This window comes from Sebastes umbrosus, chromosome 1, assembly GCF_015220745.1.
Source record: "Sebastes umbrosus isolate fSebUmb1 chromosome 1, fSebUmb1.pri, whole genome shotgun sequence".
NCBI classification, from domain to species: domain Eukaryota; kingdom Metazoa; phylum Chordata; class Actinopteri; order Perciformes; family Sebastidae; genus Sebastes; species Sebastes umbrosus.
In genome coordinates, this window is record NC_051269.1 from 16,758,578 (window position 1) to 16,784,167 (window position 25,590).

The 25,590-nt window shown below is 41.3% G+C and overlaps 1 protein-coding gene across 5 annotated transcripts in view; it reads left to right on the forward strand.

Annotated features, from left to right (window-relative positions):
- Nucleotides 1-25,590, forward strand: part of slc12a5a (solute carrier family 12 member 5a) — a 176,521-nt gene that overhangs the window by 51,982 nt on the left and 98,949 nt on the right. The window contains exon 1 of one of the 5 annotated variants that reach the window (XM_037784995.1): nt 13,862-14,422. The exons of the other annotated variants lie outside the window; for them this stretch is intronic. Coding sequence (XP_037640923.1) covers nt 14,368-14,422 — 55 coding nt within the window. The 5' untranslated portion in view covers nt 13,862-14,367. Of the gene's footprint in view, nt 1-13,861; nt 14,423-25,590 lie in introns of those variants that run through there. 5 annotated transcript variants of the gene reach the window in all.

Consider the following 25,590-nt stretch of genomic DNA (forward strand, 5'->3'; position numbering starts at 1 on the left):
TAAATTACAAGCAATCACATACTGCAATTTGGCATTTCTGTACCACAATTTGTTGTTGCTTACAGTATGGGCCAACATATACAGCAATATCGATGTATCTGCAATAAGTAGTTATCTGCCGATATACCAGCACAGCCGATTTATCTGTCTATGATATATAGCTACACAACAGTTCTCCAATGCATGCATTTTTGTGAAATGCATTATATTATGCAAGACAATCATTTATGATTACTGTTACATTTGTATTACTAAAGAGAGGAAACTCATTTCTCAAATACAGCATCCATAATGTTCTTTTCCTAAGTTATGTTTATCAAATAAATGAGCATAACAAATGATTAAGTAATGAAAAGTTCGAATGTAAAACCAATAATCCATAGTTAAATAAAAAGCAGTCACACTTGGTTCCAGTATATTATCACAAGAGAACACGTTTTTTTCTCTTCCCTAAATTCACCATATTCAAAGTTGAGACAAGTGTGCTTTGAAGGAGTTAATACCAGAATTGGTACATCAGTATTCAGAGTTCTTACCTGAAGACTTAGACACCACTGTCTTAGATGGTTACGTGTGCAAGGCTTCAGGAAAAAAGAGCTGTCTGCATTTATCTGCTATTCATACTTGATGTCAGTCTATTTTTCTTCTGTTGTACTCGTAGTTCAGGAAGGAGCTGGTTTAGAGTCCAGAGCAACTGCTTGCTGTATATGAAAGTCTGTGGGCAACATAACAGTCACACACATAAAAGCACATTCTTAAAATAAATGTATTCGGTATCCTGTAGATCTGGTATAATTTTTAATCTGCTCTCTCATATTTAATGTTTTAGTGCCTAAGTGTCTAATGAAATTGGTCCAGTATTGATCGAGAGCGCTGCAGCCGGCAGCAAAACCGGCTGCAATGTAATCATTCGGTGCAATTACACACGTCAATGTACGTCCACTAAAAGTGCTCGTTTTTGTGTCTATCCAAGTCTCGCATAAGGAGAAGTCTCGTTCTGAAATCTTGAGGTCTAACTTTCTTGCAAGATTTCAGAACGAGGCTTCTCCTTGAGCGAGACTTGGTTAGACACACTAACAAGCTGAACGGATCAAGCGAAAGGGTAAGAAAAATGTTTTATTTCTCTGAAGGGTTTTTTCGATAATGTTGATACTTCCAATCTGAGCCTGTCAGTGGCAAAAACAAGCACTTTACGTAAGTTGACGGTGTATTCGTGGCTGGCGGCGGCAGCGTTCTCCCTCAATACTGGACCATTTTCAAAAGTTGTTGTCCCAGACACAAAAACATGGGAAAATAGGGTCCAGGTTGAAAAATACAGAAACTTCCCTTTAATGTTGAATATAATAATATAGCCGGTTATTCATGTTCTGCAACAGCCATGTAATTATAATGATTTCCCCTTTCAATAAATAAATAAATAAAGGATAAAAGGATATTAAATTAACTGAATAAACCAATTTTGAAATGAAAAACTAAATGAGCCAAAATTCACGTCATAGCAGAGACATGAAAATTCTTTGACCCCAGGTCCATGCGCTGTACCTCAGGTTGATTGATTTGTCTGAGGCTGCTAAATTTTATGTGTTCGTGCTCATAATGTTGTCAGTCTTTTGATATAGAAGGTCATTTCACCAAATTGCTTCAGGAATGTATTGAGTGACATTCAAGCAATAGGACAAGGACAAATTAAATAGAAATACTGTAGAAACTTTACAGTGCTGCTTCATCAAGTGATTGATTAAACACAAATACTATCAGTAGCAATACTACAGTAACATTTTGCCACAAGTGTCAAGTGTCTGTCGCTATCAAAAATATTTCTAGGTAAGCACACACCATTTGTTTTAATCCCCTCCAATATGGCAAAGTATGCTACACAAATAGGCTGTTCTCATGGACGTTGGGGTGGATGGATGCCAGTGTTCTTGTGTAAAACCAGAAGTCAACGTTGTTTTATTGTTACGTAACTTTTGTACTTGTTATACATCACTTCCGCAGTTAATTTAACCCAAACCACGATCTTTTCCTAAACCTAACTACGAAATTTTGTCTCTTGCATTACAAGTTAAAATTACCAGCAGCTTTATCAATCTGTTGCTTTTGCTTTCGTCTGATTTCTAATGCAACTGTCCTCCACATATACATGAACACATCTGTCTACACTTACGGTATACGAGTAAACTACCTTCAACACACTCAGCATGTAGAGGGAGGAGATGACCCCAGTATTTTTTTCTGAGAGGCAGCGGCTGCTGTGGAAGGATTAGGCGATTAAAAAGACAACGCTCTGAGATTGGCCAGCAGGCCTCATCAGATAAAACATGTTTAGAGCAAACAAAAGCTCAGCTCTGCTGTGTCGGAACATCGCCAGACCACTTTGATCTCCTCGCTCTTTCCTGCCGAGAATCTCCCTCACATCTTCAGATGCCTGTCTCTCAATCGAAGCCCTGTCAGATGTGGGGGTTCGTTTCTCAGGGCTGCATCGGCTATTCTCAGATTAATTACTTGACAACCCCTCTGAGGGCCAAGAGGTTCTGCCAGCCCTGCAGGTTTAAACACTTCACAAATCTCTGACACCTTACACATGTAGTAGACTCTCTGCTTCGATGAACAGTATATTATGTTGTTGTCTCATCAGCTGGGGCTAACCAGGACTGGGGACACATATTGAGCTTTCAAAAATGTTACACATTGTGCTGAATTGATATCTGCCATAAAAATGGAATAGGAGTAAAAACGGACATTCCCATTCAAATCAACATATCAGGATGGTCAGAGCGGCGGCCAATTTTATGTGTACCGTTGCCATTGCGACCGTTGTAGCGGGCTGACTTCCGTATAAACTAAACCAACTTATAGCAAGTCACGGGCTCACTGAGGGGAGGTTTTACAGTAACGACTAAAGCATAGCATAGAGAGCCAGAGTAAATGAGTAAGATTTAACCACTTAAAGGTGCTAAATTCGATATCCAGAACGTTAAAGCAGCAGTGGGTAGAATTGGAGCAAATATGATTAAAAAAAGTTATTTTTATAAAACGGTCCCTATATCCTGACAGTAGTGCATGAGACAAGTAATCTGAAAATAATCATGTGCCTCTGTGTCCTCCAGTGTCCTCCGGTGCTCCTAATGGCATCATGAATCAATATTCTGTTACTGTAATACCTATTTCTCACCTCAAATGTTTTCAGAAACATCTTGTAGTGTACTATTTAGCTGTAAAATGAGAAAGTTTGTGACCTTCCGCCATGTTGAGATCTGTTGAGGAAATACCAAGCACCGCCCACCATCCAGAGCACAGCCAATAGGAACGCTCAATAGCAACGCTCTCTCTGAAATTACCTGTGATTGGCCAAAGTCTCCCGTCACAGGCTGGATTTTTTAAAGTCTGAAAACAGAGCCATGAGGAGGTGCAGAAGTCAATGCTGAAAGGTTATTATGGAATTTTTGCCCAATGATGCCAAACATATTCTGCCTACTGCAGGTTTAATATAGCTGCAGGATCGCCGTCGTCATGTTGAGAGCCTTTGAGAGGCAATAGAAATGCTCCCAGTGACAACATGGCATGGTGGAATTAGCGAGCTTGCTAACTAGCTCGCTAGCTAACTAGCTCGCTAGCTAGCTAACTTGCTAATTCCACCATGCTTTAATAATACACTGTTTACAGGAAATGAGCCGAACCAAGCCCCCAGGAAGAGCGCCAGGCTTTGGTGCAAATTTTCGTAGTGGCCAAACAACGGTACTACAACTTCCGTGTCCATCACGTGATGCCATCCGGCCCAAAAAGGCCTTTTACCATAGACTTACATTGGGAAAGAGACGTCTGTATATCAGCGGATAATTTTTTTTAGGCAAATCAACTTCCCAGTACGAACACTTGAATAGCCCTTATTTAAATCATTAGGTCCTAAAGTAAAAGTAAAATGCACTAATAGCCGATTCCAGAGTTATTTCCCTTCCTCCGTTCATGTGAATGAGACCCAGACCGCGGCTAGACTAGAGGGCTGGGAGTCCGCTTTCTTCTAAGTTAGCTGCGACCACACTTTACGGCCCCACTGACATGTCTTGTCACCATAACAACTAACAACAATCGCCATTTTATTTTGTTCTAGTCAAATCACCACGGTAAAAACAGTTCAATGTCCGTTCTACTCCTATTCTATTTTTGTGTTTCTGCCCCTCTCTTTCCCTTTGTCCCTCCATCACGTTTCCCACTCATATTCGTTAATGACGTTCATGACTTTCATATCGCACAATCAGCCTTTCGAAAGGGACAAAGCTATGATTAGATTTGTTTGCGAAGGACAATTTTTTTTTTTTAAAAAAAGCGTGTCGATTCAACAAAGAGAATTCACACAGCGGGTGTAAACTTGTTATTCGATTTGGCAGCGTCAGGTAAACTGATGGACAGCAGTAGATAGAATCCAACCAGCTTCTCCTGAATAACATCCATTATCGTCCACAGCCTACTGTAAATTACCCCTCAGGAGACCAGGGCTGATTTCAAAGCATCACCATGTAATTTTCTTGAGCCCATCCCAACACAATTTCATACCGATAACTGTATCCTTTAGTGTTTGTTTGTGCGTGCGTGCGTGCGTGCATGTATGTGTTTGTCCTCAGGCTTGCCGTAGGAGGATATTAAGCCGTTCTTTGAGCAGAGCCTGATCAGATTTACAGTCGAGAGAGAGAGAGAGAGAGAGAGAGAGAAAGAGAATAAGACACATGGGAAATACAATCGAGCTGAACTCATCAACAGAAGTGCTCGGGTATTGTACTAACAAACTGCATTCTCAAATTGTTTCACTGTGGCTCTGCAATAGCTCTCTCTCTGCACATCCGCCTCACTTTATGTTTATGAAAGTCATTTCCATGTTTGAATATTTCATTCCCGAAATGGCTGCGACAGAAAACCAAAATGCATTATTTATCACAATGCAGTTTCGATTTGATTCATTGCAGCCATCATCATGTAAAGATTTGACTTAGGAGGGATATTTTGGGCTGATCAACTATAAACTCTACACACATAGATTGTGATTGTGTAAATGTCTAGGTCCTGCAGTGTGAAGCACACAGCAGTTCACTGTTGTGAACGTTGTCATTTTTGGGATCAGATTGGTGGCTTAGATGTGTCTAATGCTGACTGAGCCTTTTCTGGTTGTGATTTTTTTTTTTTTGGACAGATCAAGAGAGCCTGCAAACATTTATTATTTAAGCGCCTCCTCTCACTCAAAATATTTTTTGATTTCAGACACTAAGGGAATTCAGAGAGAATATTACAGATGCCGTTTCATTTCAAAACTCTTGACGCTCCTCTCGCCGTGCACTCGGAGATGAGTCGCAGAGAGACACCTTTTTAAGCTTCCTGAGAATTTTTGCTTCTTGTTTAGTTTAGTCTTTGTATCTTTTGTGTCCAGTTGAAGTTTAACTTTGTGCCCAGGGCTTTAGCTTTTTTTGTGGCTGCTAGATGCTGTAAAAATGCTCCATGCCCTTGTCGACTTTTGGAGGTGCTCAGACAGACCATAATGATCTGGCAGGAGTCCAAGGCACCACAACACATGAGGAAACGAGGCTCTGCTACTGATACTGTAGGTTGGAAGTGGTTGTCCTCTCGCTCTGTCTCATCCTATAACAACCCAGGCTCCTTGAGACGCTCACCGCTGTGCAGTGAGAGAGTGTGTAGCAGTTTAACCTTTGTGTGTCCTGAAAAAACCTGGAACTGGTCCAAAATGTATAAGACCGGGGATTTATTAAGATAGAGTTTTTTTTATTCCAGTAATTGATTCCTGAAAGCCCAGTTTGGACCTAGTATGCATTTCCATTTCCATCTTGTAAGCGTCCTTGCATGTCAGGTAAATCAGGTAGACTAGATCTCAAAATTGTGACACAACATAGTGTTATCAGAATAAGAGTCAGAAAAAACTTTATTGATCATCACAAGGCAATGGAAATGTCTCATTTACGTGGCTCACACTGCAGAATAAAAAAAAATAGTGTAAAAAAAAATCAATACTCGGGTCATTTTCTCTGTGTCGTTAATTACGTAATTGCTGTCGCACAGTTAAAAAGTGCCAGATCAACGTCTGCTGATAGACCATCCATAATGAATGCCTGTATTTTTGTGATAAATACATATTGTCAGCTATTTTGTTGAGTTGTCTCTTAGCGAAATGCTCCGAGTGAATTGCAGTTCCCCTCGGTAAGCAGTGATGCAACGTACTGTATATGTCTCGGGCTTTTATTCTGAAAGGTAAGAATTAACGGCAATAGTGAATGTGGGGGCAATAGGCGTATTTCCCCAAAGTAATAAATACAAAGTACTTTGTGGCCATTTGTGTTATTATTATTTCTGCGTCGCAAGTCATGGATTTGTCTCAATCGCGCTGCTCTCCTCTCGTCCGTCTGCCATTTTTCCTTCAGCACAATGCATGATGGTATATAGTGCTCAGTTAAAGACCATTTTTGTCCACTACTTTTCACGATGCAATGTGGGATACTTTGAGTCCACTATATAGGGTATAATAATTCTCACTATTCATTCGGACAGCACAACAAAATGGCAAACTCACTAGTCCACTATATAGTGAGTAGTGAGTGAGTCTCTCTCTAATAAGGGAGCAAAGCTTGTACTTGTTGTCACTGGCAACCAGTGGAGACTTCAGGCTTAAACAAACAAGCTACAGTATACGATGTTAAGTTCAAGTTTCAAGTGTATTTGTCATATGCATCAGTGAAATGCAATGAAATGCATTTTACCCTGGCTCTCTCTCAGCCCTTAAAATCTATAAATAGTACACTAGATAAATACTACAATAAATAAGACAATACTAGTTAACTAGTGAACTTTAGAGATGCTAGTAGGCAGACTTTGTTAGTTTTGAACAGAGCCAGGCTAGCTTTTTCCCTCTGTTTCCAGTCTTTATGCTAAGCTAAGCTAACCTGCTGCTGGCAGTAGCTTCATATTTATCATACAGACATGAGAGTGGTATCAATTTCCATCAATATCCTGTGTTTATTTAGCTTCACCAAGAGCTGTACTTCATTACATGGTGTAAGATTTAGTGGACGGGGCAGTCTAGTTTAGCATCATCTCAGATGCATTGTCCTATGCACCATAGCACACTAAATCCTTCTCTTTGCTTGACTAAGTCAGTTAGAGGTCTTATAGTTTTTGCTCAAAATCCTACGTGATTTCCTTCCTCTTCCCTTTGTTTTATGACTCAGCTCACATCCATTTCCTCCTTGTATCTCTTGAAGGCCAGCATCCTCCCTTCATCTCTCTCTCACCCCTGCTCCTTTTGATGACACAAGGTCACAAGAGGTCAGCGAGCCCTGCTCACAACCATAATTGAATTTATTTTGACCACGGCCTGCCGTCATTAAAAGTATTTGGAGTGTGTGAGTTCCTCTACTTCATTAGTAGGCTCTTGAGTGGAGCGCACCAGGTCAATATGACCTCAGCATGGCTCCATTTAGTAAAACATTACTCAACAAAGATTGTCCCGTTCCGGCTCCTGTTTGGAGCCCAGCTCTAAGTTCATGACATTTAAATGAGCCCGCAATCGAACCCCTCGAAAATGGAAATGTAGCCTTTCAGTTTTCAAAAAAACCTTTTGAAAATTGTTCTCTCAAAGGTGATTAATTGGTAGGGGGAGTACTCCTCTGAGGAAAACGTGACATACAGACGAAATTGCACACAAGTATGTTCACACATGAATGCCGGCTCACACGAATGTAATCAGGCACAGATAACAAGTATGACTTCAGGAAAACGTGTGAGTCATGCATCTGCATTTAGTCATAAAATCCTCTTATTTGTCGACTTCTGCCTCTCTGTTCGGCTCTCTTTCTGTCTGTGCCTCTTTATCACACACTGCCAAACCCACAACCCTGTAGCTACACCATATATTTTTTTTATTTTCACTGACTCTGGCTTTTGACTAGAATGCCCCTAGGCTCAAGTGCATGTATTTTTATGCTCTCTCTCACACATACAGGCACTCAGAAGGAAGGTCCCAATTTTAGTACCATTGTAGTATTACATGCATCTACTATCGTTGTGTAGTTTTCACTGCCTCTACCTCCCATACTGTAGTAGGAGAGTTGCTTTTGGCAGCGTCTGAGTGTTGTAAGGGTTTGGGCTAATCCAATAACAGGGCCCTGTTTGTAGACAAGACACTGTTAAGTTGTCAGCAAGCCATGCTGCTTAAGAAATAAGAAAGCCTTCAGATGCCCGAGTGAGTCAGCAGTACACGCACAGAATAGTGCCCACAGAAAAAATTTGGATTGCATTCATTAGACTTTCTGATGGCTTGAACTGAACCGAATAAGGAAAAAAAAACACGAAAATGAAGGAGTATTTGAATTTGTCTCCAGAAACCCTTGGTACACAAGTTACGAGTGAAATGGACCGCTCTTGCAGCTCCATCGTATCCTCATACAAAGGTTTGTATGATATCTTACCAAAAGTTATTCTTCCAAACTCCAGGACGAATGTCCAGCAACACGTGTCACTTTCCGCTTGTTACATGCATACAGTCTTTTCAAAATAAACTTCCGTCCTCACAAGAAACAACTTGGTTAGGTTTAGGCAACAAAACTACTTTGTTAGGTTTAGGAAAAGATTGACTAGTTTAGGAAAAGATCGTGGTTTGGGTTCAAATAACTACGCTTGAAATACTCAGTTAGGTGTAGGCAAAAAAAAACTACTTAGTTAGGTTTAGGTAAGAAAACTACTTTGTTTTAGGCAAGAAATCTACTTAGTTAGGTTTAAGCAAGAAAACTACTTAGTTTGATCAACCCATTCACCCCAACCTCCTTCCTACACGGCGTTTGTTTCTCTTTATACTTCCTGGTTCACGATTACATGGATACATACGAATAGATTTTGTTGGATATATACAAATTACAGAGCATTACTTTCATACGTATAGCTACTAACGGTAGCGCTGCAGCCTGCTTGCAGCACAGCACAGGAACATCGTCTTGTACCTCTGACCAATGAATTTCCTTCTTTGGAAAATAACATTTGCTTTTATTTGAAGCGCTCTTAAAGCTAGCCACGTTCACCTCACACCTACTTGATTAAATCTGTTTCTGTTTGTAAATCCCTGGATGCAAAACAACATTTGAAATCGCGTTGAGTGTTGTTTTACCATGAAATAACTTTTTTAATCAACTTTTTCTATCATTATTTTTCAAAAATGCATTATAACATTGACTTTTATAAATGCTGTCTATTAGAACTCTGTCTTGTCTTATCAATAAATCTTCTTTGATTTTAGGACGTGTAACTGAGCCTTCTGTTTTTTCTTACTCTCTATTGGAAAACAGCTGCTGTGCCAGCAGGTCCCTCTGCTCCAGTGCACTCAGTGCTCGTCTGCCGTCCTCCTCGTACGTTCCTCCTTGTCATTGCCTTGAAGCACAATATATTCCTGTCACCCGACATATGAAGATATAAATGGTGCAAAGACGAAACAATTTTGATGTCAAACCAACCCACTTTGGGTTCCAACACCTGCTTTATTTTGTGATCTTGCAGATGCCATGATGTATTCTTTGTATTGGGTGTTTCTGGAAACCCAGCAGGCTGGTGTAAAGGTGGCGGTGACTGGCAGATGAACGCAATAGACCACATTCTGGAAATAGTTAGCAGACATCCTGAAGTAAACGCATGTCTTTGCCATCATCTGCCCGACAGGTACATGTTCTCTCCTGTCCCTTGTTCTATTTAGGTGATGTATCGACCACCCTGTCCTCTCCCTTCTTCCCCACAAAGCTCAGCACAGGGACTATTTCAACAACTAGTCATATAATACATGTTTTATGCAATGCTCTAACATTATGTGATGGCATCATAAGGGAGTCAGCAGAGAAGGTATTAAGTTACATCATGATTGGCATGCAGCAGCCTTTCAAGTGTTTTTGATTTAGAAAATGCAAATTCATGCACTGTTGTTATGAAGGAGCCCTATTTCAGGGTCAGTGTTCAAATCAAACAAGACGTTACATCACTCGACGATGTATAACAACGAATTACTCAAATTTACAGTCGGCTCTTTGCCAACCTTGTTCCCCCCCCTTAATCAAAATATTGCAGATATTTGGCAGTGTGTTAGCTGGCGTCAGCTGGTTTGGATGTTTGAAAAATAAGTTTCTATTTCATTCGTCCAGCTCACACAGAGCGGTTGTATCAATATGTGAGTTCAGACGTCTGCACAGTTAATGTTTGGTGTCGAGGCTGTGACATTTAAACCTGCTCAGAGAGAGAACGATTTGTAGCGATGATAACCTCACTCCACCTCTTGTTGGGGGGAATTTAAGTCTACAGGTGGATGCTGGAGTGGATGTTGGCTGATTTAGATGTAAGCAGCTGCAGTGAGGATGTGGTGGTGTCGTAGTGTAGCAGTACCTTACTGTAGGCAGACCAGTGGAGTGAGCTGTGCATTGAGAGCTTAAATAGATCATCTGATTTAAAAGGGTGTGTTGTGTTATGTGTTGCACATGTGAGTGTATCAGCATTACCTGAGTTGTCCATCATAACTAGCTGGCATGTTTTGTTCATTTCTTTTGTCAGACCAACTTGCTTTTTCATCATTTGTTTTTCAAGTTTAACACAGAAGATGAGTGGCACTGTGAATTGTACAGTTATCTGGAATATGGAGGATGTGAACTGGGCAGCCTAAACAAGGACAACCCCACCCCTCATTTACTAAAATAAATACAGAAAAAGTCTAGGTACACCTACATTAATTTGAAGAGTCTTGATGTCAATAGTAAACACAGTAATTACAATGCATAAACCTGTTTCCAGACCTGGCACTGTTTCACACATTAAGCTATGTTCACACTACGAGCAACAAAACGGCCAAGTGTGGCCAGCTACATTGTCACCAAGTCGCAGTTGAAGTGTTGCTCAAGCGGTCGTTGACGTAGTTATGTCGTTAATTGTCAGTTTGTAGAAGGAACAGAATAGGGTGAAACAAAAACATCTTGGTTGATGCTTCACCGCATCAATGGAGCGCTGAAAAATTTGAGACCAGCTCAACTTTTTTTGTAGCACATCACGGCCGTCACGCAGCAACAAGTGTTGGGCGTGAATTTGTAGCTTCACGTCACCGGCTTCCCTTGAAAATGACTTGTCTGCCTGTTGCTGTGTCGCTCGTAGTGTGAACACAGTAATAGCCAACCACATTACCAGTAAAAATATTAGTATGACCGCCAGGTCCAAAATGGGGACAAAATTTCATTTTAGGAAAACATGATGTTGTAAATCTATTTCACTCTCGCGTCCCTTATTTATTTTATGTTTATTTTTTACAAAGCATGGACCAATGCCATATACCACATCATTTATAGACAAAGCTACTTTGCAATGCTCATCCCGAGATGGACATTTTATATAAATACCTAAACTCTGAGTGGACATTGAGCTGGGTTGTTGTCCTTCAAGCTCGGTATCTAGAGCACATAATTAAGTTAACCATTTACTAGTCTTCAATCGATCCAAATGACAGCCGTAATGACCACAATCGTTGAGGAGTCAATGACTAGCCGACAGTGCCTGTTACAGGGCAGGACTCGCATTAATAGTAGATGTCTAGTATGGATCAGTACTACAACATACTGACATCAGCTGGTGTGTTAAAGCAGAAATACATGAAATGGAGGGCTTTACGAGGATTGTGGGTACAGTACCATCCGAGTTCAGTGTGTCAGGCATGTCCATGTAGTGTTCCCTCATCAGCAAAGTACCCATTATAACAGTTAATAATGCACTTGTGTTATTAATAATACACACGTCCTCCTGTTTCCCTCAAAGCTGTTTACCTCCTTGTCATTTAAAAAACAAGAAAAATCAGTCTTCCTGTGTAACCAGTGAACCAGTACAAATAGAGAGGCAAAGTCCCTCCCCTTCTGATGGACCTCATGGGACCTTATTTCGTAAAAAATATGAACGGTAGTCAACAGCGAGAGACAAATATTTCTGTTTGAATTGTGCCATGAATCACACATGTCATGTTTGTTGATGGTGATGTTTTGCAAGTCAAGAAAGTGGCAGTTTGCCGTGGGTTTGTCGTAGTATCATTTAGTTTTGTGTGAAACCGCTCAGTGAACTACATCTCTCGTCTCGCACAACATACGTCACCAACACCAGCTAGCTAAATAACTTAGCTATGACCATACACAAAAGAAACGTTATCTTACCCGATGTGTTTATCCAGTGACTGCTGGTGTTTTTATCAACCGGGAAGTGAAAGAACAAGCAAGACCAGTTGCTGGTGTGAGTACATCTCAGTAGAAACACAAAGGCATCGTAGCTTCAGTGAGAGACACGTCACTTGCACGACTTTTGGGTGTGTAGTCTTTCTAATTATGCATTTTTACAGGCTTATACTTCAACAGTTTTACTTAATTATCTATTAAATTGACAAACATCGTATGTGTGATTGATGGCGCAATTCAAACAGGGTCAAAAAAATACTTGTCTCTCGCTTTTGACTATGGTTCATATTTTTTCCAAAATAAGGTCCCATGGGGTTCACCGAAAGGGTGCGGGACTTTGCCTCTCTACAATCTGCATAATTTTCATGTCATGCACATTTAACCATTCAGATTGCTTGCTCGAAATGACAGCTAGTATAATGTACATTATGCAATGATGAGCTGGTTATTCAGGACACAATTCAACTGAATGTTTCTACTGAATGTAAATGCTCTCCCCTCGTGGATAATGTAATTTAATTTGTACGTCTTTTGTTGTTGCAAGCAAACTGCCGGCTATGGTGTGAGTACTAATGAACAAAGAGAGACAGAAATGTATCCGTACACACACACACACAGCTCAGTAGAGAAATATATTGCCAAGCTTCAAGGTATTGGTTCTTCTTCGTCAAGGTAATTGCACCTTGACAAAACCAGTTTTTGTTTGAGACATCGGTAATAAATTTAGCGTGCTGTTATATATTTCCCTCCTTCTCTTTTTTGTTGAAATCTGTTCTGTGCATCAGCGCCACCATGACTAAAACCAAGATTAATTGCTTTCATATCTCTGGTGTGGGATCACAACCGCTGGGACGCACATAGAAACACACACAGGCGCAGAGTGTCTTCATACTACACACGTTTTCTTTTTTGCACACGGCACACAGCGTACCAGATCAAAATGAATCTGCATGCATCAAAATGAGACCGGCCTAATTGACAGCGAGGTTTCAATGCCGTGCCAACACCATACAGTACAGCATCTAGGTTGGGACCAAACGTCTCTAAATGGTGGATTAAAAGAAGAAATGTAAAAGATAAAGAACCATGCTCTGTTTTAATAGCTGCCAACAGAGAGGCAGGTGTATGTTATGCATATACTGAACCAAAGTGATGGCTGTATTGCTGATACAGTGTGTCTTTCCATGTGTGTGAGTACATCACTCTCCGTGTTTATCATAACAGCGTACAGATGATGTTGATGGGGCTTGTTCATCCCTTGAAGGAAACAGAGGCTCTATTTGCATCTGACATTAAAGTGGGGAGTGAGCGCGGCGGCTTATTACAAAGCTGACAGGAGGAAAAAGCTGATGCATAATGCACCTCTGTGGACAGAAAACATCAGAGCGGCCAGGCTACCGCCTGCTCTCTCTTTAACAGCATCAATTCCACTTCCCCAATCACCTCTCTGTCTGACAGCCGTGATGAGGAGAGGGAAGTAGGGAGGGAGGGAGTTGGAGAAATAGATATAGAAGAAATCACACTATACTGCTTGAATATGCAATTACTTTGGCAGCTACAGTGACTGAGCAACATCATCTCACCAGGGGAGAGTGAGTGCTTTTTTTTTGTATCTGTGAGTGGGAGAGATCGAGATCAGGAGTGAGAAAAAAAAAGAGAGAGACAGAGAGAAGGAAGGAGGGAGAGAGCAAGTGTGCTGCTTTGAGGCGTTCCATCATCCACCAAACTCCTGCAGCTTCCCTCTTCCCTCCTCCTTCTCCTGGAGAGAGAGAGCAACAGAGAGAGGAAGAGTAAGAGATAGAGAGAGAGTGGGAGCAACAGAGAGAGAGAGAGAGAGAGAGAGAGAGAGAGTCACGCTTACAAGCCAGCGGAGAAGAGACGTCAATAGGAGGATCTACAGAGGGAGGAAAAAAAAAATCCTTCCCTCTCTTCTGCTGCCTCTCTTCGTGCATCCTACGGGCAGCAAGGAGCGAAGAAGAGGAGCGAGGAGGATCCGGCTGGCATATTTTTCTACACTGCTGCTTCCCCGCGATTTTCTGCGGCCGCATCGCAGTGGGTGGAGCGCAGGGAGAGCCGCCGAGAGCTCGATCGGTGACACCGCTCCGCAGCAGAAGACGAGTGACCGTAGAGGAGAGCCGGGATGCTTAACAACCTGACCGACACAGAGGAGGGGGACGGGGGAGCGCAGAGCCAGGGTGAGTGATGGGATGTGTCATGCAGTCACATACACACACACACACACACACATGAACATAAATGCATAAACAAGGGGCATTCATATGGCAATGCAAGACACACAGATACTGTACATCTGCCCACGCAAACACACAGAGGGAGAGTGAATATATGGTGCACATGAAATGCCTCGTAAAGCACACAACATGCACAATTTAGGTTTACACTGATGGGAGTGAGCAGTCATTGGAAGAGGAAGTGTGTGTGTGTGTGTGTGTGTGTGTGTGTGTGTTACAGCACTGTACGGTGGTCGGCCTCCTTGCCTCCTCTGCTGCTGCTCTTACTGCAAGGCTGTTGTGACAGGAATAGTAATGGGCTCACTCCATACGATGGATGGAGAGTGTAAGGGCATTACAGCTTTGTCCGGCACACACACACACACACACACACACACACACACACACTTGCACTAATACACACAGACACGCAAACAATCAAACATGCATACACAATACAGAATGTTTTCTGTTGCAGCTGTTCATTCATTCTTCATGGCAAAATGCTCCCACCACATATGGCACTCTGTGGCCAGGCGGTATGGGCATGTGCACGCTCACACGAAACACACACTGACATGCACACACACAACCACTCACAATTACAGATACCAAGCCACCATTGCTGCTGCTAATCCCACCGCCCCCAGCTGTCAAAATCAGCCCTCCTGTCCAATCCCCATCGCTCAGCCCGGTCCTTGGTCTCTGCAGGGATTTCTGGAGAAAACCTGTGGGTTGCTGGTTTGTGCAGTGCTGTGTTGTTGAGGAGTGCTCTTATACTGTGCTGTTCACCAGAGAGCGCATACCTTCTCAGGGGCCAGGCAAAAATGTAACCTGTTCCTCTAAGTGCGAATGACAGGCACTGCACATTTGGGAACAGTATTAAGTCATGAATGGCGTTAAAAGTCCCAGGTAACTTTCAAAGTTTGGCGACCGTTTTCAGCCCCATTCGAGCTGAGGATCTGCAGGAGCTGCACACCAGCAGTCTCCCTTTTCCTCTAAGCTATATGTTGAGGATTGAAGTAGCTCTGCGTACCTCTCTCTTTCTCTCTCAAGGCTTCTCTCCTTCACTGCCTGCTTTTTTTTTTTCTTTTTTTGCTCTCTACATTCATCTCAGCTTTTTTTTTTTTTTCACTCTTTCATGTCTCCCATTCTGCGTTCTGGTACAAATCTCCCTGATGTTGTCTTTCGGGACTCTCAGGGATGCACCGGAGAGACAGCCGGTTGCGGATGAGAGAACAGTCACTATGCTGCTTCTCCTACCTGTGAGGGCTTAATGATAAAAATAGACCAGCGCTGGGAACATGAATATTTAACTTAATGCGGGCATCTCTTTTTTTTCTTTTTTTTGTGAGGGGGGGATTACAACGGTTCGCTAAGAAGCACGGACAGCGGTTGTAAGAGGTTGGGCGACAGGGTCGAAGCGCGACCCCGTTTATAAGTGCGACGAATTGAAACCATCAAGGGCAGGTTAGCAGGCGTGACATAAAGCCACATAGCGGCGCATGCAGGAGTGTTAAGCTAACAAGATTACTCGAGCGTTGCCGTCTCTGTGTGTGTGCTTCTACCTTTAAGCACTATCGAATTTACCGTCTCATTTACATATATGTGTGTATACACCCATGTGTGTGCAGAACAGAGTTTTAAAGTTGGCACGCGTGTTCATACTGAGCACTAATGTGTGTGTGAGAGAAGTGGTTGTAGCTCATCACCTCTCCTGCTTTATGTAGATGTCAGTTTCATTTGTCAGGCTGTTCCTTTTTGTCTGTTCCAGGGTTAATGCATAGATATAACCTATGCATGTGATGTGCAAAGAGCTGGTCCTGCCCCTGTGTCACTCTCTCCCTTTCCCTCTCTCTTTTTGTCACTCTGCAGTAGCAGCATTTCTCAGGATAGGACCTCATTCACACATATATCCCCCTCATCCCTTTCATCTGAATCACAGCCCTGCTAAGCTAGCTGTGCAACAACCTGAATAACTCTGTTTAGTCATCAGTACTCTGCGGGGCAGCTGCAGATAGGGAGGGCTTTTCGCCTCTTTACAGTAGGAATGTCAGAGGCTGTCGCTGTCCGCTCTCCCCCGGTGCTGAAAGCGGCCTCCCTCCCTCCCTCCTCCTCCTCCTCTCCCCCTGCCTGACTCCAGTAGTATGTACATCCAGGAGCTCAGGGCTGCCTAGCGCTGTCCAAGGTGCTGATTTATAGCCTTCATTACACGGCTGGGTCACAGCCCGGGAGAGGAAAGCACAGAGTTACACACAGCATCAGGGTGGAGGTGTTTGTGTGTGTGTGTTTGTGCACTGCGCACCTTTTTTTTTTTTTTTTATAAGCATGCAAAGATGAAAGGCATAATTCTCAGGGAAATTATAAAAAAAGGTTGTAAGAAAAAGAAGTGGATGCATGTTGAGTCAAGGCCTGATTTGCATATTCATAAGCCGTCATGTTGCTCTCCCACCATATTGTTAATTATCTGCAGGTTTTTCTCTTTTGGAGCAAGTGGAGTGTCAGCGGTGCAAAGAGGTGGGATGTAATCACGACGAGTTGAAGGGAAGCCGAGGTTTTTTGGTGATCCATTTGCAGCACAGAAAGGGTTTGCTGTGTAGAGCATGTCTTGTTTTTTTAAGCACAAGAGGGGAAGCTGTTACTGTCTGCAATGTGTAGTGATGCAGGTTGATGGACACCTAAAGTGGAGAGCTGTTTCCTCGGCAGATGTAGAATGATGGACGTTGTGTTCCAGCTCACATCGAGACTTTCAGAGTCGTGGTTTATGTCTCGCTATCCAGTGTTTAAATGTGGGTAGTGCCATTTTTACATGTTTTCACATTGTAACAAATTTACTACATGGACTGAACCATGTAAAGTTTTGATCCCGTCACCAGCTAAAGTGTGAACAGTGTTTGATCGGACAGTCGGAGCACTCGTTGTTCATGGTTCGGTGTTAAGAGGAGGTGTTCCGGGTTCTTGTTAGCAAGCAAAAGAGATTTCATGCTACTTCTCCAAATGTTTGTTACCGCCTGCAGTTTTTTTCCATTTATGTATTCATTCGCTCATTAACGTGTCAGTTCGGTTTATTCGCTCCAGTTTAATGAGTGAGTGTTTTTTGTAACCTGTGCATAATTGAATATTGCTCATGAGTTCTGCCTGGACAGCCTTTGGCTCAGCAGGTCAGCCGACTGCTGAGAGCCGGCTAGATCACAGTCTGGAGGCTAATTTAGAAAACGTTGCGAACATTATTACTTCTGTTAGATAAGAAACAATTTATTGATCCCATGTTGAGAAAGTGAAGTAACACAGCAGTATAAGTACGAGTATAAAAAAGTGCCTTTAAAAAATATCATGTATTATGAGCATCTGCTATACACAAACAAAAATGTTAGTACTGTATCAACATATCCTCATGCAACGGTTTGTATCATATCTTACGAAAAGTTGTTCCATATTTTCCGTGTTCTGTGTGTCCTACGAATGTCCAGCAACATGTGACAATTTCCACTTGTTACATGCATACAGTCTTTTCAAAATAAAATAATGTCTTCACAGGAAACAACTTAGTTAGGTTTAGGCAACAAAATTGCTTAGTTAGGCTGAGGAGAAGATCGTGGTTTGGGTTAAAATAACTATGGAAGTGGTGTAACTTAAGTATGGAAGTTACCTGACCAGTAAATCAACGTTGACTTCAGGTTTCACACGGGGTCAAAAATGCAGTGTTTTCTGACCCACCCATCCACCCCAACGTCCTCCCTACGAGGAGTTTGTCACTCTTTAAATTTCCTGGTTCATGATTACATGGATTACATACGAATTGATTTGATGAATTACATGTAATTACTTTTCGTAGGAATAGCTACGAACAGTGTATGAGAACAGCCTGACTTCATACACACGAACATAAATAGTAGTTATAAAGGTTAGTGAGACTGAAATACTGTAAGTGAGCACACATGGAAGTTGCAATAAAAAATTAAAATTGTAATCCGTAAAATTTCATTCCTGGTTTATTTGGCGACACCTACTGCTAGGTGCTGGTTATTGTTACAGCAACCACTCTTTGACCAGCTACGGCTTGTCAGACAGATAGGCAACTGGAGTATCTGTTTACAGTGCAGCCAAACAAACCTACATGGCTTTAATAAAGAAAATCAATAGTCAATAATAAGTGCAACTGCAATTTAATTTCTTGCTGCACACGAAGCGAGGGATTTTCCAACAGCAGAGTACAGCGAAGTTAGTTATCTACAGCCGATCTATACCAAACAAAGATGTTTTCTTAATTCTGTAGAATATTATGTTTAGGCCAGGACATCTCTGCAGCACCTCAATATTTAATTTAAAATGGTATTTTGACATACATTTCGCCTTTTAACAAATATTGCGCCATTCTGTAACCTGTAATCATATGGGCAGGTGGGTGGGGTGGTTAGGGTTAGGGTTAGGGTTAGTGATAGGGATGATGATCGGTGATAGGGATGGTAATGAGGACTTAAATTTGTTAACGTATTTGTTGAATGGTGCCTCTTTGTAGTTGGGGGTTGAGTAAGTGAATTTAAATTTTGAGTCAAATATGCTGTATATGTTTTATATGTTCTACTCCTGTGGGATAAAAACTTTGAAAATCAATCAAATATATTTACAATATATATGCAGTATATATATATATACATATATATATATATATATATATTGTGATTCCAATAAGATTTTGATTAATTGTGCAGCTCTAGAAGCAACCTGAAGGCAATCGCCTCAGTGTCACTGTACTACAGGTAGAGGCAATGACGAGTAACATCTGTGACATGCAACACATAGAACCAAATTGAATTTGGACATATCGGTGTTCAATACATTAAACCATGGTAACCGCTCACATGTTATACCATCTACAGAATCAATCCAATCCATTCTTTCATCTAGAGCTGCAATGATCAAACAATAATCTGTTACTATTGATTTTTTTAGTCAATTAAATTTTCTCAATTGTAAGTGAATTATGCAATTTATTTGTTTTATATGACAGTAAACTGAATAGGGTTTTCGATTGTTAGTCAAATAAGCAAACAAGCAATTTGAATGCATCTCATTGAGCTGTGGGAAATCACAACGAGCATTTATCACTGTTTTCAGACATTTTATAGACCAAACGATTTACAGATTTATCGAGGAAATAGCCGGCATATTATTTGATAATGAAAATAATCATTAGTCCCATCCATCCATTCATCCATTCATCCATCCATCCATCCACTCATCCCCTCTCTCCAGCCAGTCCGTACTCTTGGTCAGGGCTGTGTGTGAATAGGGTTGTAATGATGTTTTAGTTATGGCTGACTGCATAATACTGCAAAATGCTCCCTGGGGCCCTCTCCTAGGGAGGCAGTTGTTGTGCATGCTCAACGTCATTATTCTCTGTCTACCCGCTCTGCGACTTATCCACTGTGAATGGAGAGAGAGAGAGAGAGAGAGAGAGAGAGAGAGAGAGAAATGCACTGTAAGTGAGAGAGATTGCTGGCTAATACAGAACCACAGGCACTTGTTACTTGGGAAGGTAGCTCTCTGGCTGCACACACACAAAAAAATGCATTTTCAGTAGCTTAGCGCTAAAGTGTATCATCTCCACATGAGTAGACAGACACATAGGCCTGTTGTAGCCTGCAGTATAACTCTCTATAGGTCAAGTTCAATACTTTATTGCCGTGTCAACCCAGTTAATTGCGTAGCAGGACAATAATGCACGTCATTAGACACGTCAGTATTTTTGAGAGAAACTCCGTATTGTGCAAAAATACTGTTGACTAATTTAGTATTGCAAGTTACAGTATTAGCTACTTCTAGCTATTCTAGCTACGTTTTTTGCTCTATTTCTAACCCAATACAATGCCCACAAAAATCAGCTGCTTATGAGTCAGAGCTATTTTCCATCAGTGTACCAACCTCCAGCGTACAAATGGCTCCCGAAGTCCAAATGTAGATTATAATTATGTATCTGAATTTAATAAAGGTAGGTATTAATGAAACACTGGCTCACGTAACGACGGGGCAGGTGAATTAGTTTGCTTGCTAATTAGAGTATAGTTACCATTAGTAGTGGGTGTCCATATATAATGGATGGGTATTCATTCATTAGTTTGTCAATTAATAAGCAGAAGAGAGTATAATCAGTGGTGAAGGGCTCTGCGTCCCCAAAGCTTGACTCATACTGCTCTGATGAAAAGCTCACACAAAAGCACGGACAAACAGGGGGCTCATGCACGCACAAACACGCACACATGTTTAAGAGACCACCATTAGTCATACACGCTCTGCTCTGCTACACGTTTTCTTTTCCTTGTCTAAAAGATATTTATTCAGCATTTCACCGCCATCAACTATAGTGGTTTCATGACAATAATTATTGGAAAATGTAGTTTTATTGTATTTGGTTAAATTTGAAACTCAAAGTCTTTCATTTGGAACACATAAATACATTGATTATAATGACTTCAGTTCTTTGCGCAGCAACAAAACTAGTGGTAGGAACGTACTGGCGCCAAAGGCTTTCTGAGGTAAAATATTTGAAATGGATGGATGGTCTCGGAGAGAAATAGATGGCTGGTTTTATAGAGGGGAAGAGGGGGTCAGTGGAAGTGAAGGAAAGAGATGAATCATGCCAGGAGAAGCTCAACCAAGCTGAACACGGGAACCATTTCATAACAATGTACTGGAAAATTGTGGCTTCTGTGGTTGTCTCTGCATTATTACCACTGCATGAATTTAAATACATAGAGTAAGACTAGTTTTTCACTAGGGTAAAATAATGAATACCAGGCATTTATATATTATATATGAAAGATGAAAATATTACTAGAGGAGCAATAAATACTTTAGAGAAAAAAGCAATGCATTTGTTAGCAATTAAAAACACCCAAGGACAACAACAACAACACATAACTAGATTTCAAAGTAGTAAAATAAAATATCATTGCTGACGTGTTTAACAGCAGGCCACTTTAATACCAAACCAGATCTGAACTAGTTCTGGACCAATAGGTTTATAACCCTGCAAGGCTACATATATATATACATATATATATGTATATATATGTATATATATATACATATATATATGTATAACAGTACCCTAATTCAGCAGTTGCATGCATGATCATCGCATGTGACTTGGATATATTTATATGCATATCTTAGTGATATCCCAATTCAAATGTATTTTTGTATGCATTTCAATACATACAACATCCATTTCCACAGTTTGTACATATATGTAAACTATTTGGTTAATAAAAACTTTTTATGTAGCTATTTAATCAAATCAAATTGTACACAAATACACAAATAATATTGCATATATACTACAATAAAACCAACCTGAAAATAAATATCTGTTGGGCTAGAGATTGATTAGAAGGAATACCAAAGGCAAGTCCATAATGTAAAGGCAAGACTGCATTTATTTAGCTCCAATGATGCATTCCCATCAAATGTCACCTTGAAGTACAGCGTGTCAAATCAACATAAATTGAGTACAACTGAAAACTTATTAAAATTTCTTCCTTTATCTTCTGATAAATCAACTTCCTCCCTTACAATAATGGTGAATACATAGCATGACAGAACAAAGAGGGGGGGGGAAATAGAAAGCATGTGATTAGTACTCAACTTGCTTTGTTGTCATACCTTTTTTAACATTCAATATTGGATAAAAGTAGATGAATGCCATATAAGACCTATAGTTGAAGGCTATGTACCCAGTAGGGCAGCAGTCAGGTGCACTGGGCCCATGGGGCGAATTGTCACCGTCGCCACAGTAGTCGGCAGCTGATGGGGGACGCTCGGTGTTGGTGCTGCCCACATCTAATGGCCACCCGCAGTCAGCCTCTGAGTCATTTTAACTGCTGCTAGCTACTAATGGTTCAGTTACAGCATCAGCATTCAGAAATCTCATTCTAATCATTTTAATCTACATTTTTACGGTATTAATTTAGATATTTTCCAAAGTACATGTCCCTTTAAGTGTATAATTCCACCTTTTCTCATGGTCTAGTGTTAAAAAAGGTAATAGGCAATAAATCATAATATCGAATTGCAAAACTTGTAGAATTGCAATACATATCGAATCGACACCCAAGTGTCGGGAGAGTATCGAATGGGGAGAACGGCGTATTATCCCAGCCCTACTATCCACATGGGATCAATTGTATTTACCGAGGAACTCCACCTTTTTTTGTCTTGATGTATGATTCAGCCTGTAAAAACAGTTGTGAAATATGGCTCTGGAGGGCCCTGAAATATTTCACTAGGGTTATCTCGGATTGCGCTTGAGACTTAAAAAAACTTTTAACAAGAAGCCTTTCTTATATGTAGGGGTATTTTTCAACCTGACCCTATTTTTTTGTGTGTCTAAGCAACTAATTGGGACAACATTATTTTTAAATTGGTCCAGTATTGAACGAGAGCACTGCAGCCGCAAAACGGGCTGCAATGTAATCCTTTCGGGATGGTAATATTGTTATTATAAGTGTCTGACAACATTATGGAAAGGACCCTACGGAGAAATAAAAAGTGTATCTTTACCTTTTACTTGATCCGGTCTGTTTGTTATTGTGTCTAACCAAGTCTCGCTCAAGGAGAAGTTTTGTTTATAAATTTCGTTAGAGGTGACTTGTTGCCAGAAGACAACGGTGGAAACGTGAGTGAGAGTTGGAAGAAAGGAGTGCTAGAAAAAACTGAAGCGTTTATTTCCTACGCTTAGCGCTTAACATTGCGTACCTATATTCACCACCAAGTAGTCTGTAAAGGATATTCATTTGCAATATACCGTGTAGTTTTTGAACCATTTTCTTTGTTGGTGATGTGTTTCATCATTTTAGTGTCATTAGTTGTTGTTGCGGGCACAATGGGTCATAATAGCGTCATTGTTAAACAGGAGCTTTTGGCGTCATGTTTAGTCACCAGTTTGACTTTTAATAATCATACAGTCAGAAATCCATGAAGGAGGAGACAGTTTTTTTCTTGGATGGAACGACTGCTCATCACTATCACTAATGCTCTCTCCATAATGAAAGCAATATGTTTAGACGTGCTCCGCTGATCGTCAAAAAGGTAGATCAAAAAACAGATAAAGTAGATTATAACATCAAAACACAACTCTTTTGAATGCATTACTTACATTACAATATTATAAACTGACAATTTAACGCTCTATCTGCAGGAGGAGTTTTCCTTTAATGGTCTTAAAGATGTGAGCTTTTTCCTGAATGTTTGCAGTTTCCTTATCATAAGGAATCCATTGGTTTCAGGTGCAGCACTGTGTGTGAATCTGCACACAGCAGATAAAGTAAATCAAAACGAGTCCAGTGGAGCAGCTCACTCGACGCTCCACGCCGGTGACACATCCTCGCTTTCCTGCGGCTCGTTATTGAAGAGGCCGAAGTCCTTGATGAGTCTCTCAATTTCCGCTCTATCTGACATTACTGCGAACCGACCCGCACCAGGAGATGGAACCATAATGAAAAGCCACGTATTGATTTGCTCTCACTCGTATACCTATTTGCGAGGATTTAGCCGGTGTGTGGTTGAGACCTGCCTCAGAACCATTATACCCACTCGGCTCTGTAGCACAACAGTCAGTTGTATCAACTCTGAACACGAAGACTTCATGGTCTGTCACTTGAGAGAAAATAAAAGCCAAAGAACCTCTGTTACTATGTTTCTATGTGTGTGTGTGTGTGTGTGTGTGTGTCAGAGCCTGGCTTCATCCCATTATATCAAGCTGTTTTCCTTTGGCTCAGGAGAGGAAAATAACCAAGTAGGTAATGTGGATTGCCATGGTTACAGTCTGGGCTGTTGGAAATGTTCCATATATTTGCTAAATATGAACCCTTTATACTGAGGTTAAACACGACAAACAAAATGCTGCTTCACTTTTGCCATTCGTGTGTTTCTTTAGGTAAACCGCAGCTGTGGTAGATTCACTTTCATCAGGAATATACAGTATTTAAGTTGGGGACTTTCCCTGGTGGATGAATCATTTGCATTTCACAAAGCGCAGAGAGAAGTCACGTTTCTATCTCTTCAAGCTCACGCGTTGCCTCGGCACTCTCTCTCTCTCTGTGTCTCTCTAAGGAAGGCTAAACCGTCCTCTCAGCTCCATCTTTAATTGCCTAGGTAACCACCAGCCAACTGAAAAACACTTTTTTTCTCTTTCATCTTAAGAGCAGTTTTTATACAGTATACGCTTTGCCGTCACGTGGGTACTTGGCCCTGAGCATGTGCGTGTATGCTGTGACTCTCATTCATATGCGTGTGATCTCCTTGAATGTATGTGCATGCTAATATTGGCCCAACAAATAAAAGCGACAGGACTCGCAGGAGAAAACCGCCGGCGTCGAAGTCAGCCAACAGCAGTGGAGAAACTCCTAATTGTGTGAGCGGGGTGGAGTGATGAGGACGTACGTTTTCAGCTGTGGAAACCCCAGTTTGTGTGTGTGACGTGTGTGGGAGGATGTTGTACAGCGTGACATTGTGGGATTGCTGTGTCTTTTTAACTAGAAAGAGGCCTAATTGGTGGGTATGAGTGGGCAGAGGGACTGCACAGCGACCGCGGGGCCAGCGGTGGAGGTTTCTGTAGAACCGAGAAAGAGCGCCTGGCCGCCTTGGATGAAAATCAAACACACAGTCTTGTAATTGGGCAAGGGTGGGCTGTGGGGGAGGGGCGCAGAGCGGGATCAATCCCTCACAGTCTGCTTCATCGTCAGGACACTAATTCTGGCCAGCAGTCCACTAGACTCGCTATACACACACACACACACACACAAACATAATGTTTGGGATGGACTGGAATTGCTATTGAGGCAGATGGGCACGGCACCAACATCATGCTTCTTTTTGCAGAAGAACTTCAGTGCACAGATTGAAGTTCGGATCATGCAAATGATACAGCTTAGATGATGAAAAAAGTTACCACTGATTAATTACTGACACAGTGTAGTGAACAAGTTCAAGTAACGAGGCAACTCTTAAAAGCAGCGGGAACACACGGAAAGGCATGTTGGAGGAGGAAACAAATAAAAAATAAAAGTGAATTCAAATGATTTTCTCTTCCCTTCATCATAGATTCAGACATTGAAACTAGTTTTTCTTCA